Here is an 18,986-nt window from a genome sequence, read left to right on the forward strand (position 1 = left end):
GACTTCACAGAATCAACAGGACAAAAAAGGCATGAAACCTCTTACTCAAGCAAGCTCACTACATCCTCAAGGTGCAAAAACAGGCTGTCTGTTGAGAACTGCTGTACTCCTTACAAGACCAGATCTCAGAGCAGAGCTGCACTTCAAGTAATTTCACAGTTGCATAATAAAAAAGCCCCATGATCTTTTGGCTGATTTGTGGTCTTATTGCCCAGGCAGAGCTCTAGTAGTTAAGGTAACTCAAACTAATGCCCTTCAAATCACTCAACTGAAGCAAGGTATGGTAGAGTTTAAACAGTGGTCTGATGCTACTAAAACAAAACCAAAGCAAAATGAAAAAAAAAACCAAACCAACAAACCCAAACAAAAATTAAACCAGAATGATTTTAAAAGCCCACAACTGCACATTAATTCTATTGGATAGACTAAAATTAAGACACAAGAAAACGTGTGACAGTCATGTTGCAGACAGTCTTGAAAGCACTTGTTAGCATTATTTCTCCAAACAAGATGTACAACAGGTGTTTATTAGCACCAAAGGAAACACATATTTCTCAATCTATGCCTACTCTCCCACTGCAGAACATTGAGTTGCAAACTCCACCACTGATTAGAACACCTGAAACATCCAAACATTAAGAACAGTCTCAGCACTGTGGTCAGATGTGCTCTGGTGCTGTTTCTTTCAGAATGCCATGGGACTCTGCCACATCAGTGTGACTACCAAAGTAGATCAGGTCAAACATTTCAGTTACTGGTTTATATTTTTAATCAATATTGTTAAAATAAGTATTAAGGTTGGACCAAGTTAAATAGAAAATATGGTTCCATAAGTGCTACTCATGGGACCAGAAATGTTTGGGGTTTTTTGATTCATATTTCACAGCATCAAAATCGTCCTGAAAGGTTAGGCAAAAGGCTAGGACAACTGTCCACAGTCAGTAATGACAATCTTTTTGGAGGTTTTTCCAGTCTTGGAACCAAAGCTCTCAATTTTTTTCACAACATCCATTCCTTCCTTCACATGCCCAAATACAACATGTTTTCCATCTAGCCTGTAAAACAAATAAACAAAGGCAGTTTTATTTAAAACAACATAAAGACTGAAACAAACTGAGCTCAGTAAAGGGATGTCAGAAGATCTTCATAGCTCTCACCCCTAACCAACTGTAGGACAAAGGCACAACTGCTCTACAAGCGACACAAAATACTTTTGGTTCCAGACCTTAGAAGCATTCTGAGGGATCGTGGCCTCATTACTCTTACAGCTCTTCCCTCCCTCAACTAAGCACCAAGTGCATTTTCCATTGTGAGTCAAGCAATTTGGCCATTTAAAAAACCCAAACATGACAAACCCAAAGCAAACCAAATCCCATCAGCCCACAATCAAAGGAGCACCCCAAACTCTCTGGGAATGCAGGCATCAATTCGTCAGGTTTACAGACAGGCCTGAGAACCTACCAGTCAGTTTTTGCAGTGCAAATGAAGAACTGAGATCCGTTTGTATTGGGTCCTGCATTGGCCATTGAAAGAACACCTACAAGAGCAGCAGCAGTGTATTAGATTAGGTTTAACATGCATGGAGTGGGAAAGACAATTCTCCTCTACATATATAGACTAAAGTTGGACAGACTGGAGATGCAATAGTGTCACATTGTCTCCAAATTTTAATAACAACTTCACGTCTTTGACAGTCACCTCCAGCCCATCCTCCCTTCTCTCTGCAGCAAGAATGTTAGTAATGCAATTAGTTGTACATATCCTGAACGTGATTAACATAAGGCTATCTGCTGTGGTGCAGCAGCAGCAGTAGTTTCTTCTGATGCAGTTCTCATGTATGCCTTTTCCTTTACTTTCTCCAGGTTTAATTTGATCATGAAAGGGTGCAACTGTGTTACTTAGTAAATAAGAAATCCTAGAACACTTTGTTTCACTTTTGCAGTAATCATCCGAGTAAAATTGAAGCCTACGACTTATAAAAGAGTAATAATCTGACTTGGGAAGAATTTCTAAGCAAAACACAAAAACCCCATACTTTATTTTGCACAGTGCTTTCTATAGTAAGATCAAGAGTAGCAATGTCACCCTTTTCAGGCTGACTTGTATTTGTACAGCAGTCTGCACAAATAAACACAGGCCAGGGACAATGCATTGTTAGACTTTCTAAGTACCAAGTTTGTTGGTTTTTTTTTAATAAAGCTTTATAAGCAATGCTTCATTATAGGTTATCATCATCAGAAGGTAGAAATATATTTATTTACCAGGTCCAACGTGCTTAAGCACAAAATTTTCATCTGGAAATCTACTGCCATAAATGGATTTTCCACCAGTTCCATTGTGATTTGTAAAGTCACCACCCTGGAACAGAAACAGCTGTCAACTTCACTGGCACACAAGTATTACTTTACAGCAGAAGTCACTGTATTGATAACATACTCACTTCTCCCAGTTCAAAAGTAATAAAATCAGTACATTTTCTTCAGGTTAAGAATGAGTATGGCCACATAAGGATTTAAAACCACACAACTAGATGAAGACACAATCAAGCTAAATGTAAATTTCTGCTCCAGGTGTTGCTGACAGTGACATTTGCACCAACCACCTTTGTGCGTGTTACCAGGCTTGCTTGTGTGTCTTAGGCTAGACACACAAAACTGAAAAAACCCCACCAGCAGCCACAGCAACTCACAAAGGTGGCTACTAAACACTGCTTCCAGCAACATGCCATCTCCCCTTTCAGAAACAACACCACTTGTGCCAGCAAAGAGCTTGTACCTAACAAGTATTTCATGTGATGTTCATCTGTGCACTCTCACCCTGAGCAATCTATCACAAGAGGTGTTACAGCTACTGTTACGCAGTCCCAGAAGTATGCCCTGCATGCCACACGCCATGTGTAGGCACCTGAATTGTCACGTCCTGGGTATGATAACCTCCAATTAGGCTATACCAATTGCCTGAATCATATGAACAATCCATCTCAACAAGTGGGACAGTTTCTACTGTTTCCTCTTACTGTAAGGTGTCTGAAACCTGTGCAAGTGTTTCCACTTTATTAACAAGTACCAACTAATTCCTAAACATCAATTGACAATCTTACTGTACTGTGGTTTCAAACACCTAATATTCTCACTTCAGGTGGGGACAAACCAGTGAGGCAAGGAGAAAGGACTCACACAAATCAGTGATGGAATGAAGACTTTTTGCCTCTTTTGTCATGTTCACAAAACCTTAGTTTGTATTTCAAAGGCAAGAGAACAGGTCTGACAGCTGTATTTTTTAGCTTTAAAAAAAGTGCAGGGAGGACCATTGTAATCACCATTTACAAACAAATCATGCTTACTACCACCTTTATTTCAATTTTATTTTTGCTTAACGGCTATTCTACGATGCAGTGCTCTTACAATGTATCTTAGGAAAGAGAGGACCACCAGAAACCATGTAATACAGTGCCCTACAGCAGCCAAAATCCTGCTCATCTGCCATGGACAGCAGAAAAAAAGCTTTTGAAAAGGCTGTTTTCACTTTTATGTTGTGGCTGTTTAAGAAAAAATTGCTAACCTGTGTGGACTTTAATTCAGAATTTTGAAAAATACATCTTTTAAATCAAACAAATCCCACTTAATCTCAAAAACTGACACACATCAACCCTTTTGGTTCCCTGCTTTCCTCTACATCAGAAAAAAGTTTGGAGAAAAAATATTTGAAAAAACCCTCACATTCTCTTATTGCAAACAGATCATTCTATTAGGGATAAAGAATAGACATGTTGTTTTCTTTAGCTTGCTTAGAACACAAAGCTGATTGTCATTCTACCCACAAATGTTTCTCCCCAGCAAGTGCTGCTTTGCCAAATAGGCCCCACACTAAAGTACGCTGCTGTACAAAAGCAGACAGCTGTAAGCCAGTTTAAATAGTCTACACATAGTAAACAAATAAACAGATTTACCTGGCACATAAATGAAGGAATCACTCTGTGGAAAGTGGATCCTTTATACCCAAATCCTTTTTCACCAGTACAAAGAGCTCTGAAGTTTTCTGTGAAAGCAAAGCATAAAGTATCCCACTACCATACATGATACATAATACAAACAAACACAAGCAGATGATGCTCCCAGCTCAAACTTCAAAACTACAGCTTCAGTTCACTCTTTAAAATTTTTGAAGTATCTTTACATTATTATTGATTTGGTAGTTGTTTCCATGGCTTAAAAGCCCTTCTGCTACAAACCTAAGGAAACACAGCCTGTTTAACCTCAGAAGAGAGCACAGATGCAACTCTCTTCCATCTTTTTTTCTCTTCTACTTTGCTGTTATGTCTTAACTGCAACATCCTCACTTCCTCAAACCCACCACACCGAAGCCAGTGATTTCATTTTCTCACTTTCATGCCTTCATTACCTATAGCAATTATGAACATGATCCCATTCTCCTCTTTTTTATCTTTGCTTTGTTGTGTTGGCTGGGGTTGGGTTTGTTTGTTTGGCGTGTTGGTTGGTTGTATTTTGTCTGTTAGTTACTTTGGTGGTGTTTTGTTGGGTTTTTTTGGGGGGAGGAGTGTCAGAATAGTCATCTACTGGGAAATGAAAGAAAAAAATCAAGCTTTCAGAACCACTAAATAAGCAGATGAGGAAGGAAGCACGTGATAACACACAAAAACTCTGTAACTAGAAATCAGTTCACTGATCAGCCAGGGACCAGGAAAAAAAAACTTTATGTGCTCTCTGAAAACAGAGACACCCATTTGGTTCAGAGGTTTGACTTTGAGGCAAAGCAATATGTTCTTAGACATATTTATTCACCACTGATAAGCGAAGTTATGGACTGTACTGTTGGCACAAATTACAAAATAGAGCTATTTGGAACACTGACAAATTGTAACTTCTCACTAGCACTGTTTGGACAAAGTTCCTATCATATTACTCTATTCAACAAATGGGGATGGCACATGGAAATAGTTTCTAAAAAGTACATGGAAATCACATTCTCAACCTTAAAAAGTAGAAATTCTGGAGATGCTACCTTACCTGCTGTCTTTGGAACCACATCAGCTTTCAGCTGTTAAAGAAAAATAAACAAACAAATTACTAAGTCAGCTTTTTCATACATAGGTAGAAAAAAACTTCTACATGGAAGGCTGGTAAAATGGAACCTTCTTCCCACGCTGTCTGTAATCACAAGCTACCCAAAATTCCACAGACATCTTAAGATTTTCTAAGCATTTGCCTAGAAACTAAAAATAACTGAATGTAAGTTTTAGTTAGTTAATAAAAGAAAATTCAAGCAGAGTCTAATGACTTCATTGATCAGCATGATAATTTAGTAGTAAGAAGAATCTTTATGATGGACAACAACATCAGCTGGATACAACTGGAGAGACTGAAGTCTCTCCAGCACATTTAGGTCCATATCATGACAGCGGACAGCAGCAGACACCTAGAAACAGAATGGCTGTGGCAAGACTTTAATGTTACATCCCTAAAATCTTCTCCTCAGATGCCTGTAATCTCTATCTGAATCTAACCACAACTTAGCCAAAGATTAAAGCCAAAGATGCTGCAATGTGCTCAGATTTTCTGTGAAGAGGGCACAATGAAAATGATCAACAGGAAAATGAAATCCTACCTCAATAAGTATTGAGACATTAATGCTATTTTTTACAATACCATCCACCCATTTACTAAATCTCATTGATCAATAATGAACTTGCCCAGCAATATATTTATCTATGACCCACTCAAAGGCTACCTCCTGAGAACAAGAGAGCGGGCAGTGTCCAGTGATGTGTACGCTTTCAATGATGACAAATTAACCAAGATGTAGCCTTAAGGAAAGCCTTTCTAGAGAAAACCCTTATAAACTACATCTAAAGAAATCAACTGATATAGAACTCACTTGGGTACTGGTGGCAAAAGGTCACACTGAATTCCATCAGTACGTAGCAATTCAGAAAAGCAGCATACTCTCTCCAGCACATGGTTAGGGAACACAGTCCCCACTCATTCCCATTCACAACACATTTATCCAGAGGGACGTGCTAAGCCTTAAGGATACGTGGTATACCAGAATTCCAGTCCTGGTGCCTACTGTGCTTCTCCTAAGAGTGGACTGTACCGCAGTTTTCCTGTTCAGGCTTTCCTCAAACAGCTGGGTATTTCAGAGACCTAACTTTTAATGATAAAGCTGGTTGCTAGCTGCCAATCCAAACACAGCTGTGCAAGCCTTTCAATGAGCACGAAGCAGGAAGCTTAAAGTGGCAGCACCTCAAAAAGGCTAAGACTAGCACTTAAACAATTACCAGGGGGTGAAAAGACAAAAGGGGGAAAAAAAGAAAAAGGGGAAAAAAAAAAAAAAAAAGAGAAAAACAAGAAAGGAAAAAGCAAGACGAAGTTGGGAGCCTGGCTTAAACACTCTATGGGTGTATTGCCCCAGCGGCAGTCCAACCCCAGGGGACTGAGCAGCCACACGAAGGTCCAACTCTTCACCGGCAGCACAGCGCCCCCTGAGCAGAGCTGGGGCTTCGGGCACCCTCTCACTCCTGGCACTGTGCTTACTCCTCTCTATCCAGCAGCACACTTCAGTAAGTAGGTTTTTTCCTGCTTAGTGCTTCAGTGTTCATTCTACGGCTCCTTTTTTTTCCTCTGAGGCTCCCAGCCTCAGCATGGTCCAATCTCCACCTCAGAGGCGGCCGCCTCCCGAACACCTGGACGACTCTCATCACACAGCTGAGGCAGACAAGCCCTACCGCCACACGCTAAAGCGGATGCCCCACGCCAGACCTCTGCTGACCCTTGCTCGACACCCACTTGGGAGAAAGCCACCTCACCGTGTCTCGGGCGGGCTCCAGGTACCTGGCGAGAACCTCCACCTGTGACCCCACCTCGTGCCCACAACGGGGGTCCCTTTCCTACAACCCCAGCAGCCGGCACCGCTCGCTGTGCCGGCCGGCGCCCTGGCGGGCTTGCCCTGACCTTGCGGCTGACCGGCCGCCATGGCCGCGCGCCCCGCCACCGGCGGCGCCCCGGCCCCTGGGCCCCGGCCCCCGGGCCGCCCGCGTGCCCCTACCTCCAGCACCACGCGACCCAGCGGCTGGTTATCGGCGCCCACGTCCAGGTACACCACCGGGTTCGGCGTGCCGGCCGCGCAGCCACGGGCACCGCTCGTCCCCACACAGCCGAGTCTCAGCGGCGGCAGCAGGTCACCGGGCGGGCGCAGCAGGCGGCGGGCGGCGCTCAGCGCCAGCATTCCTCAGGCGATCGTGCAAGCAGGTAAGCGACAGCAGACACAGAGCCACACGCGTACACAAATCACACGCGGCAGTGCCACCGCGGCCTTTTATGGGTTCCGCCACAACGCCCGCTGGGGGCGGCGCGCAGGGGAAAATGGCGGCGGGGGCGTTGTGTGGCGACGAAGGGACAGGCGCCCTGGAGCTGCTGCTATACGCTGGCCGCGGTGCGCCGGGTCGGCTGCGGGGTGTCAGAGGCTGGTGCGGGACGGGCGGGAAAGAAAGGTTCCCCATGAGAAGGGGCTGCTGCGAGGCCCGGCTGCCCTCACGGGGCACTCGCGTCCTCTTGCTGCCTCTCATGTCTCACGGCTTTTCAGAGCTGTTGGAACGAGTTTTTCGCCTGCTTGTGTGTTTTGGGTTTGGTTTGGCACGTTTCCTCGCAGACCCTTAATCCAGGGATCAACAGTGATAGGAAGCTTCTAAAGTTCTGTAATCGCAGGCGGCCCATTTGGGCTCGTCCCGCAGGCCCCAGCGAGCACCCTGGCGGGAAGGCCTGAGCCGCTCCCCGGCGGCGCACAGGTGGGGTGATTGAGTGCGCTGAAGAAATGGCGGCCGTGGGCTGCCCGTAACACTGTTACTCACCAACAGCACCCGGGCAGTTGCCTAAGGACGCATGACATAATACATGGGTGCACCTGTGCTGGCATTCTGGCGTCACTGACCCCCTGGGGTGCCCATGACGTTGTTTCATAGCCTGACTGGCTTTGCCAGGAAAGCTGCCTGATGGATTAAAAAGTGGATAGCAATGGGGAAATATCATTCATCTTTCACGTGAAAATAACTTCATTTTAGTTCTCTGAGCTTGGATCACAGTATTCAGGTGTGATTTTGAAATTGTTTCTGGTTGCCATGCTTATTCCATGTACAAGGTCTTGGAAAAGATTTTCAGACCCTTAATACCACAAACTGTCTGGTTTGGTCCTGTTCTGTGAGGTCAGAGAAAGCTCTTCCACCCCTGTAACAGCAGCAACGTATCTCTTTCATAAAGCAGTAAATGTTGTCTCCAAAAAACCACTTGAGTGCATTTTACTGCACCTAAATACCTAATGGTGCAGTTCCATGCTGCTAGGTGAACCACAGCCTACCGTTACTGTAACATCACTTCTTCAACCAGAAATCATACCACAAATGCAAGCCAAATGTTTTGTATTCACTGAAAACAAACAGAAAATGACAAGCTCATGCAAGTGTGCTACACCTAATACAGTCCTGCCCCATCACAGCTGAAACAAAGGCCGCCCAGGACCTTGCAGTGAGTGGGACACAATAGGACCACTGAGTCACTGCAGAATTACTTCTGTAGATAGATGATGTTCTGTCTGCTTGCTCTGCTCTTTCAGCTTCCCAGATGGAAATACGATTTCTATTAAGACATTTCTGAAAAATATATCTAGTTTTACAGAGATTATTTTAAGGCAGTAAGTCTGCAAAACTAAGTATCGTTTAGTTACAGTACTACATGCTAACTTTGTTAAAAATTATAGTTCTCAAATGTGGGAAAGCAGCTCCTAAAGTGATTCTTAATGAAATCAAAGAAAAGGGTGATTCTAGTAGTTAAGCATCTGTAATTTTCATGTTCCTTGAATTATAAATTAAGTTATTCTAATGAAGGGTAGAGTAATGCAGCTATGTAATAACATATGACAGAATCACACAAAAGCCCCTAGGTGAGGAATAGTAAAGTTTCAATTTTGTCAAGCTGAATCATCAGAAAGCTGTCAATCAAGGCACTGCTGTGACCACAGAATTCAGGACAGAACTACAACATACAGATAACTTAGAAATCCTAGGTGAACACCACTTTTCAGATACACAGTACAGAGACCCCTATACTTGATGCCTGTTAAATGGAAGGGTATCAAGGGTAAATTTAGCAAGTTAAGAGTTTTGAGACAGCAATTCAATAGTTGATGGGATTATAAGGGTGGCTATAGCATGTACCATTGCTTTATATCTACACAACTATTTTAGGCTATGCCAAAGGGTCCATCTTGTCTGAAATCCTTTTGCAAAAGAATGCTGAAACAGGTGCGTGTTATATAGGCCAGTGCACTTTCAGCCTCCAACTGCTTTCATTTCAGAGAACTTCCTGACTTGGATGTGACTTTGATACATCACAATCTTTTTTTTTTTTTTTCTCTTCTGTGTGCTTATCCACTCAGTGGATCAGTCTCAACTCTTATCTGTCTTCCTTGGCTGTAAGCTGTCCTTCCACAAGCCTGCTGCACAGTGCATGAAGAATCCGTTTGTTTTGAGTAGTGCTTACACTAACTTCAGCTAATGCGTCCTATTTCTTGCTCTAGAGGTGAAAAATTGAGTGATGTCCACCTTTGTCATAATATGCATGTTTTAAACCTGCATCTTATCACAGTCATTTATTTTCAAGACTTAGAAGTCACAGTCAACTCAATTATCATTTATAAGAAGGATGTTCAATGTCTTTGGGATCATCTTTACTGCCCTTCTCGAAGCTTTTTCCACTTTTATGGATTTTTTTGAGATGAGGGGATCTTTGCACAGATCCAAGACAGGGGTGAACAATGAGCATAAGAAAACACCTTTCGGTCACTAGTGGTATCCCCCAGGGATCAGTGCTGGACCTGGTCGTTTTCAGGGGATTGAGTCCATCATCAACAACTTTGCAGATGACACCAAGCTAGGACCAGGTGTTGATCTGATGGAGGATAAGAGAGCCCTGCAGAGGGACCTTGACAGGCTGGATGGGTAGGCAGAGGCCAATGGGATGAGATTTAACAAGGTCAAGTACAGGGTTCATTACTTTGGCCACAACAACCCCAAGCAACACTACAGGCTGGGGGCAGAGTGGCTGGAGAGCAGCCAGGAAGAAAGGGAAGAAAGTAGGCTGAACATCAGGCAGCAGTGTGCCCAGGTGGCCAAGAGAGCCAATGGCATCCTGGCCTGCATCAGGAACAGTGTGGCCAGTAGGACAAGGGAGGTTATTCTTCCGCTGCATCAACACTGGTCAGGCCACACCTTGAGTATTGTGTCCAGTTCTGGGTCCCTAAATTCAAGAGAGATGATGAGATACTGGAACATGTCCAGAGAAGGGCAACAAAGCTGGTGAGGGGCCTGGAACACAGCCCTATGAGGAGAAGCTGAGGGAGCTGGGGGTTGTTTAGCCTGCAGAAGAGGAGGCTCAGAGGTGACCTCACTGCTGTCTACAACTACCTGAAGGGAGGCTGTAGACAGGTGGGGTTGGTCTCTTCTGCCAGGCAACCAGCAACAGAACAAGGGGACACAGTCTCAAGTGGTGCCGGGGGAGGTCTAGGCTGGATGGTAGGAGGAAGTTGTTGCCAGAGAGAGTGACTGGCATTGGAATGGGCTGCCCAGGGAGGTGGTGGAGTCACCATCTTTGGAGGTGTTCAAGCAAAGCCTGGATGAGGCACTTAGTGCCATGGTCTAGGTGACTGGCTAGGGCTGGGTGCTAGGTTGGACTGGATGATGTTGGAGGTCTCTTCCAGCCTGGGTAATTCTATGATTTCACACTTGGAATCCTGAGCAAAACAACTTTGAACTGTTCACAGGTGTCTTTGGTAGAGCAAACAATGCAGCTTTCCTCACTTTTAGGCCTCAGTAAGAAAGCAAAACACTTTGCTTTCTTTCACAGTGGTTTCTTTTTATCTGTGAATATGGACTGAATTGTGGTCTCTAAGCTTATGCAGTGAAGCTACTAAATCACTCATTATGGTCTGCTCTTGCACAAGTCAAATGACTTCAAACTCACACAGAGAGTTTTAAAACTTGTGATTTACACAGATCAGGCTACAAAAAGAAGAGGGAAAATGTTCTAAAAACTCTGTCAAAGATCACCCCAAAGACTACCAAAGAAGGCTTGGAGCTAGCTCTGCAAACTGAAATGATTTGAGAAGTATTTTGAACACATCTGATAAAGATTCTACATTGGGCTAGAAAACACATGTGCCTGGTGCCTGTGCTGTACTGCACAAGGCAGGCAGCAGAATGTGGTGGCACAGACTAAAATCAAGACAGATGTTTCAGCAGAGCCATCAAGCTGAATATCTGTCTACAGATTTCATCATCCTCTTTTGCTCCCTTCAGTCTCAATAGATAGGTGGGGCACAACCAAAGCATTGCAAGTATAAAGGTTACAGATGAATAAACAAGGAGTAACATTTTGATGTGTGTTTGTAAGTAGGTATTTTTAGAAACTCATCTATGAAAGAAACCTTCTTGTGTCCTAGCTGAGAAACAACCTTAAATGATACAATGATGGTGTCTCATATTGATATACTGCGTACAAATCTTCACAAACATGACCATGAAGTAACTGAAATACTACCACCATTCTGCCAAGATGGACAGGAAACGAGGGTGCTGGTGAAGTGATTCTTCTAATGAACTAGAAGGAATAAATGTTTGAAACATGACCTAAATTTGGGGATTTTTATTTCAGGGGTCTTGATATGGTTACCCCTCAGCAGACAGACATAGCTCTGGTACAAAGGTGTTACACTTTCTTGATTCCAACTGTCTGACTGTGTGCCCACTTGTCTGTGACACAGGAACCTGGGTTAAGTGTATGAATTGAAACTTGGATTGCTGCTGTTGGATCGATCTTGGCAGCTGTGGTAAGATCACATTTTGCAACCCATCAGCTGCAAAATGCGACTACATGCGACTCACGTCGTTTTTGGCAGGCTTTGGTATGCTCTTCATGGGGGCAAATAAAACCTCAAATATCAGCTGCAGCAATCTACAGCTAAGTAGATTTCACATGAACATGACTTGATACTATGATAGAGGGAATTCCCTTGACATTGATTTTCACATTGATTTTAAGAGTCTTTGCACATCTGGGACCTAGCTATCTCAAGGATGCTGCTGGTCTGGACTGTTGGTAGAGAAAAATCATACAGGGACTCACCTTGATTTTAAGTGGGGAGAGCAGGAATTTGCAGCGGGCATTTCCTCCCTCCACCTACAGAGCCTGGAAATGCTGTACTTCAAAACACAGCATATTTTTTTTTCTTAAAGGTTTTGGATAAGCTAGAAGATGAGTTGAGAGCTGGAAAGGATTTCTGTGATCTGTGTCTGTGATATGCATTTATTTATGAATGGGGACTAGAGTGTAGGTGAGATGGTAAAAAACCTTTCCATTATACTAAGTGATTGCAGTGTGAAATTAAATCATACCACAACTCAAAGGGCATAGAATAGCCACACAGGTACATTTACAGATAAAAAGAAAAAATGCTAATAAATATTCTCACTATCAAGATTTCCTCTTAGGAACTTGTAGTAACCCAGCTCACATCATGAACCTTCTCTCCAGCACACACTGTACATAAAGGAGGAGTTTCCCCACATGACTTCATACTAATTACCTACAAATAGTCATACAAGAAAAACCTCAATCCACTCATGCTCCTTACAGCTGTGATTAGCATTTTCGTTTCAGAAGTTCTGAGTGACATTGCTTGCTTGGAATTCATTACTCAGTCTCACTGCATAATATATGGAAACTCACTGCTAATATGTCAGATTGTACTGTGCCTTTATGCACCTTGCAGATGTCCATAGCGTCTCAGATGAGAAGCACCACTACAGGTGGTCCATGAACACTTCTGGATAGATCACAACAGCCTGTCAAAGCATGTAGGACATTTTAAATGCACAGGTTTAGACTATAAGGAAAATGCAGCTGTTATTCCCAGTAGACTCAAAAAGCTTCAAGACTTGTAGATAGGTGGTTTGTCTGTGGGTGGGTGGGAAGATGCTTTGCATACTTACGGAACAGTATGAAGATAGAGCAAATGTTACAGAAGCCTTTCTATCTTCTAAAAAACAGAGATTTCAGTTATAAGTGATCTATAGGGATCAGTTTGGTTTATTTACTTGTGAATAGAATAGAATCATAGAGTAGAATCAATCAGATTCAAAGACACCTCCAAGGTCATCCAGTCAAACCTAGCACCCAGCCCTATCCAGTCAACTACACCATGGCACTAAGTGCCTCATCCAGTCTTTTCTTGAACACCTCCAGGGATGGTGACTCCACCACCTCCCTGGGCAGCCCATTCCAATGCCAATCACTCTCTCTGGGAAGAACTTCCTCCTAACACCCAGCCTATACTTCCCCCAGCACCACTTGAGACCGTGTCCCCTTGTTCTGTTGCTGGTTGCCTGGGAGAAGAGACTGATGCCCACCTGTCTACAGCCTCCCTTCAGGTAGTTGTAGACAGCAGTGAGGTCACCTCTGAGCCTCCTCTTCTCCAGGCTAAACACCCCCAGCTCCCTCAGCCTCTCCTCATAAGGTTTGTGTTCCAGGCCCCTCACCAGCTTTGTCGCCCTTCTCTGGACACGTTCCAGCACCTCAACATCTCTCTTGAATTGAGGGGCCCAGAACTGGACACAGCACTCAAGGTGTGGACTGACCAGTGCTGAGTACACGGGGCAGAATAACCTCCCTTGTCCTACTGGCCACACTGTTCCTGATGCAGGCCAGGATGCCATTGGCTCTCTTGGCCACCTGGGCACAATGCTGGCTCATCTTCAGCTACTATCTACCTGTACCCCCAGGTCCCTTTCTTCCTGGCTGCCCTCCAGCCACTCTGTCCCCAGCCTGTAGCACTGCTTGGGGTTGTTGTGGCCAAAGTGCAGAACCCTGCACTTGGTCTTGTTCAATCTCATCCCATTGGCCTCTGCCCACCCATCCAGCCTGTCTGTGTTCCTCTGCAGGGCTCTCAACACCTGGTCCTAGCTTGGTGTCATCTGCAAACTTACTGATGCTGGACTCAATCCCCTTGTCCAGGTCATCAATAAAAACGTTGAACAGGACTGGGCCCAGCACTCATCCTTAGGGAACACCACTACTGACAGCTGCCAACTGGATGTGGCACCGTTCACCACCACTCTCTGGGCTCGGCCTTCCAGCGAGTTCTTGACCCAGCATAGAGTGAATCTGTCCAAGCCACGAGCTGCCAGCTTTGCCAGGAGCTTGTTGTGGCAGACAGTGTCAAAGGCCTTGCTGAAGTCCAGGTAGACTCCATCCACAGCCTTCCCCACATTCACCAGGCAGGTAACCTGATCATAAAAGGAGATCAGGTTGGTGAGACAGGACCTACCCTTCCTAAACCCATGCTGGCTGGGCCTGATCCCTTGGCCATCCTGCAGGTGCTTTGTGTTGGCACTCAAGATGACCTGTTCTATGACCTTGCCTGGCACTGATGTTAGAGTGACAGGTCTGTAGTTTTCTGGTTTATCCTTAAGTATAACCTCTGGTCTGAAGAACAAGCTCTAAGCTAATAGTATCAGAAATGCTATTGGGATTAGTTATGCTACTTCATCTTGTATAAGATGATTCTGACCTTGGGATGATCTCACTGAAAATGGACTTGCCCATTAATTACTCACCAGATGAGACTCTTAGCAGCTCCTTCCTGAGGAGTGGAAGTTCCCTGTTCCCTGCCTTCGAGACTGTTGAAACACCCACTTGCATGGAAACTATACCCGTTCCCTCCCCCCTACCAGCTCCTGTCATGCCCTGTCTTTTCTCTGGCTGTGCAACTCTGCTGACCGGGTCTTGGTTTTACACAGCTGATAAAACTGAAATAAATCATACCCACACTGCTTATACTTGCTGTCAGGAACACTAGAAAATGTAGCTGGGGACAAAAAAAACAGAGAAGAATATCATACACTTAGCATTTTAAGACTGACAGGGTAGCAATATGACAATCTAGGTTGAGATGCATTCTAGAAGTTAATTTTACTTGCAACTCAAGTGGGAAATGGTTGCAGTGTTCAGAGAGGCACAGGGCCATGTGGGACCCTTAGTCCCATGCAGCACACCATCAGCAACACCCCCAGATTCCCAGCTTTTTGTTCTCCATCCCTGCTATAGTATTTATTTAGCAGCTTTCTCCAGTTATTTTCCTTACACTGTCATGTCTTCATGATCTGTCTTCTCTTCACTGTTTCTCAAAAGCACTGCTTTAACTGGCTCCCTGGTAAAGCCTTGGCTTTCCCTTGAATTTGTCTTGTGTGTAAACCTGACCAATGATGCTTTGAGTAACAGCTGCCTCTCTGCCTTGTACAAGGTGAATTATCCTGTCTGCACTCATAGCTCTGAGATATGTTTTTCAGTTGTACAATTTCACAACAGGAGCTGGAAGCTAAAAAATGATAACATCAGTTTGAAAAGAATCACCCCCAAAAAATGCTTCACAGGTGTAGCAAGAACTAAAAAATCGTCACCAGTTTTACTATTAACAGTTCTGCTGGAAACAGCTTCCCAAGGCAGAATCTCAGATTCCTTTCTGCTTTTTTGAAATTTCACTATAGAAAGGATTGTTTACTCTCAGCATTGAATGGCATTACTGCATTAGCTAGCATGGGACATTATCGAGTACTGTGTCCAGTTCTGGGCCCCTCAATTCAAGAGAGATGAGGTGCTGGTGCGTGTCCAGAGAAGGACAACAAAGCTGGTGAGGGGCCTGGAACACAAACCCTATGAGGAGAGGCTGAGGTTGTTCAGCCTGGAGGAGGTTCAGGGGGACCTCATTGCTGTCTACAACTACCTGAAGGGAGGTTGTAGCCAGGTGGGGGTTGGTCTCTTCTCCCAGACAACCAGCAACAGGAAAAGGGGACGCAGTCTCAAGTTGTGTCAGGGGAGGTATAGGCTGGATGTTAGGAGGAAGTTGTTGGGAGAGAGAGTGATTGGCATTGGAATGGGCTGCCCAGGGAGGTGGTGGAGTCACCATCCCTGAAGGTGTTCAAGAAAAGACTGGCTGGGGCACTTAGTGCCATGGTCTAGTTGACTGGCTAGGGCTGGGTGCTAGGTTGGACTGGATGAGCTTGGAGGTCTCTTCCAACCTGGTTGATTCTATGACATACTTACATGACACTTACCTGAATAGACAATGTCCCACCAACCAAGCTAACAAGTTGTCAGATGCACATTAGCATGTGTCACATTTATAGCTGAAGAACATAATTTTTGGATAACAAAATGTTTGGTAAAATATTTAAAAGCTCAGGGTAAGAATTTCTATTGGCATTCAGAAGAGCCAGGAGCCTAGGGTTCCTGAACTTTTGATTCTGTCTCAGTGTCACTCCTGCACATTCTGCCATCAGTCTGATAGCAGCAAACTGAAAGTAATGCTTCTTCCCAGAGGGACTACCATTCATAATGTAGAAAGCTGCTAACCAAATAGGAATCTTGCAAAGGAACATATTTTGAATAACTGGGTATTTTCCACAGTCACTAAGATAGCTGCATGGGTTAAGTGCAGAATTCACTGATTTTGCATGCCTTAAATGTGAGAAATACAGAAGCAATGAACAAAGGAAAAAATGAGCTTTGGTTTTAAATTTGAAACATGAGAATAGTTGGTGAAAATTTGAATCAATTTAAATATACATTAGAACCCTAGCAAGACTTCAACTCCAGCATTTCATTGTGTGGGGTATTTCAATAGCTTTTGTAAGCCAAATGAAGAAAAGAAACAAACAGAAGAATTGAACCCTAACAGCAGTCTGAATATTTTAAAAGATGTTTCAATTTTTTTGTGTTTGACTTGTTCAGATTTATTACACTGAACGACTTGTCTCCATGTTCATGATAATCAATGTCTTTGAGGTGGCAGTTGAAATTAAATGTTACAGAATAGTTCAACAACAACAACCAAAAAAAACCAACCAAACAAACAAAAAAAAAACAAAACAAAAACAAAAACCCAACCCAATATCATGAAAAAGCTGTGGACAAACAGAGAAGTCTAGATTGTAAGAGTCACTTAAAAATGCAATTGGTCAAAACTCTGACCTAGAGAAAAATCAGTACTGGTAATCCTAAATCTCTTACAATGTCTTAAAAAAGACCAAAAAAAAGTGTAGAGAAACCAGTGTGCTTGGAATGGTAGATGCTGGTGTTCTCGGTTACTGTGTGTAGCTAGATCTACCAAAAAATGTCAGTTCAGTAACTGGAAATATACTGCACAAATCAAGCAGATGTATCCAAGACACTGAACAGAGTAAAAAACTTAGTATCATCTAGTCCACACACAAAAGAGAACATTTTTAACAGAAGGATAGTCTTAAATGACAGAAAACCAATTATTATGAGTAATTGAATAGGTTCCTTTGGGGGGTACCTTTACATTCCCCTGCAAAACTCCGTAGACTCATGGAGACAAGGTATCTCAGCAGAAGGTTCTGAAGGTCTGTGATGCAAGAAAAATCCTGTGTTCCTTTAGAACAAATGTGAACAGTGCATTGACAGAATGACAGACATTAGAGTAACAGCCCACATAAAGCTGGTACGATTTCAGAAAGTGGAACCTGTAATAAGTTAGTATGTAAGAAAAAGAGGTAATAATTGGTGGCTGCAAGTTCACAATACAGTAAAACTTGTACAGACTTGGAATCTAGGCAGGTAACAGGGAAATGGGTTCTGGTTAATTATACATACAAATAAAAGGCTAGGTACACAAAGTACATAAATTAGTTCTAAAATGAAACAAGATAATAAATGAGACCGTTAGATATAGCACATCAGGTGAGAGTTGTAAGCCTGTTTTATATACTGTCTAGTTTACTTTTTGAAAGGAAAGCAAGCAGCTGTGTTCATACCCAGCAGTGCCATCCCCATAGTCCAAGCAGAAAACAAACAGGGCATCCCTTTTTCCATGTTTCCAATTGTTTTCAGTCTCTTGCTCCTGAAAAAGGCATAATGATGAGCATGGCAACAGAGTACAAGGTGCACAACTGAAAAATTATGTGATTCAGACATTCATACTGACTAGGAAGAGAAAAAATGCAGGGAAGTAAGAGTGTTCTGCAGTTGTTGAACAGCTGTCAAACAGAGAAATCATAGACAAATACTCACATAGGTGGCAGAGAAGTCATAGACAAATATTCACGTAGGCAGGAAGCACACGTGGAGTGCACAGTGCAGGGGACACTGTAATGGGAGACACTGGCATCAGCTGGATACGCACATTGTACCTATCCTGGGGTCTTCAGGTTACATCTGAGAGAAACTCCACTTCCAGAATTGTCATATTCTCCTCAGGCTTCAAAGGAAGTTTGACAAACATACAGTGCTTAGGGACATCATTTGACCTCTTCCTGTTTTTCTCCATCTGTACAGTGCCAAAGTGGCTTTGCACAACATCTCACTGATATTTCTTGTGAGATTCCAGGAAAATAGAACACCATAACCAAAATATCCATTAATTATTGCCTGGAATAGGTAATTGGTTTTTTTTCTGTTTCAGTTTTATGATGCTATCCTAGTGGGTTGGGCCAGCAAGGAAGGCAGAAACTGGAGTTACAAACAAGCAGTTTTCCCCATTTTTGAGAAAAAAAACATATCTAGTCTAGATATACCTACCTATGTTCCTCTCTATCTACTTCTGTATTGCAGTCGACACTAAGTACCTGCGTCCTTGTGGATCTGTGGAGCAATTGCTAGATCTCAATTACATTCCTGTATACATATTCATATTCTGAAAGGGTTAGGCTGTTCCTTCCTATTTGAATGCATTTGAAAGGTGGGTTTAGACTGAACAGTTCCACAAATGCCACATGCAAATACTTGGTAATCTCTGTTAAAGAAGTTGTCACATGCATCTGCAGTTTTGACAAAATATGGGTGTTGAACTCTGCTGACAAAGGACCCGTGTGTACCGTGGGTGGTGTTGGTACAACCCTGTGT

At 43.4% G+C, this 18,986-nt stretch overlaps 1 protein-coding gene and 1 long non-coding RNA gene across 4 annotated transcripts in view; one reads left to right on the top strand and one right to left on the bottom strand.

Moving 5' to 3' along the window:
- Positions 1–444: 444 nt before the first annotated feature.
- Positions 445–7,245, bottom strand: PPIF (peptidylprolyl isomerase F). 2 transcript variants are annotated; one of them, XM_064145455.1, is made up of 6 exons: positions 7,066–7,245; positions 5,028–5,058; positions 3,950–4,038; positions 2,262–2,358; positions 1,462–1,537; positions 445–1,055 (listed from the first exon to the last, which is right to left on the bottom strand). In XM_064145455.1, the coding sequence occupies exons 1-6, from the start codon at positions 7,243–7,245 to the stop codon at positions 920–922; spliced, it is 609 nt and encodes a 202-aa protein (XP_064001525.1). In that variant the 3' UTR covers positions 445–919. The 2 variants fall into 2 exon arrangements, with proteins under 2 accessions (XP_064001525.1, XP_064001526.1); XM_064145456.1 differs by lacking the exon at positions 7,066–7,245 and adding an exon at positions 6,064–6,153.
- The window catches only part of LOC135176375 (uncharacterized), a 34,549-nt gene continuing 22,740 nt past the window's right edge, over positions 7,178–18,986 (top strand). For both annotated transcript variants that reach the window (XR_010302618.1, XR_010302619.1), the window contains exon 1: positions 7,178–7,268. This is a non-coding gene — a long non-coding RNA (uncharacterized LOC135176375). The remainder of the gene's footprint in view (positions 7,269–18,986) is intronic.

This window comes from Pogoniulus pusillus, chromosome 6, assembly GCF_015220805.1.
Source record: "Pogoniulus pusillus isolate bPogPus1 chromosome 6, bPogPus1.pri, whole genome shotgun sequence".
NCBI classification, from domain to species: domain Eukaryota; kingdom Metazoa; phylum Chordata; class Aves; order Piciformes; family Lybiidae; genus Pogoniulus; species Pogoniulus pusillus.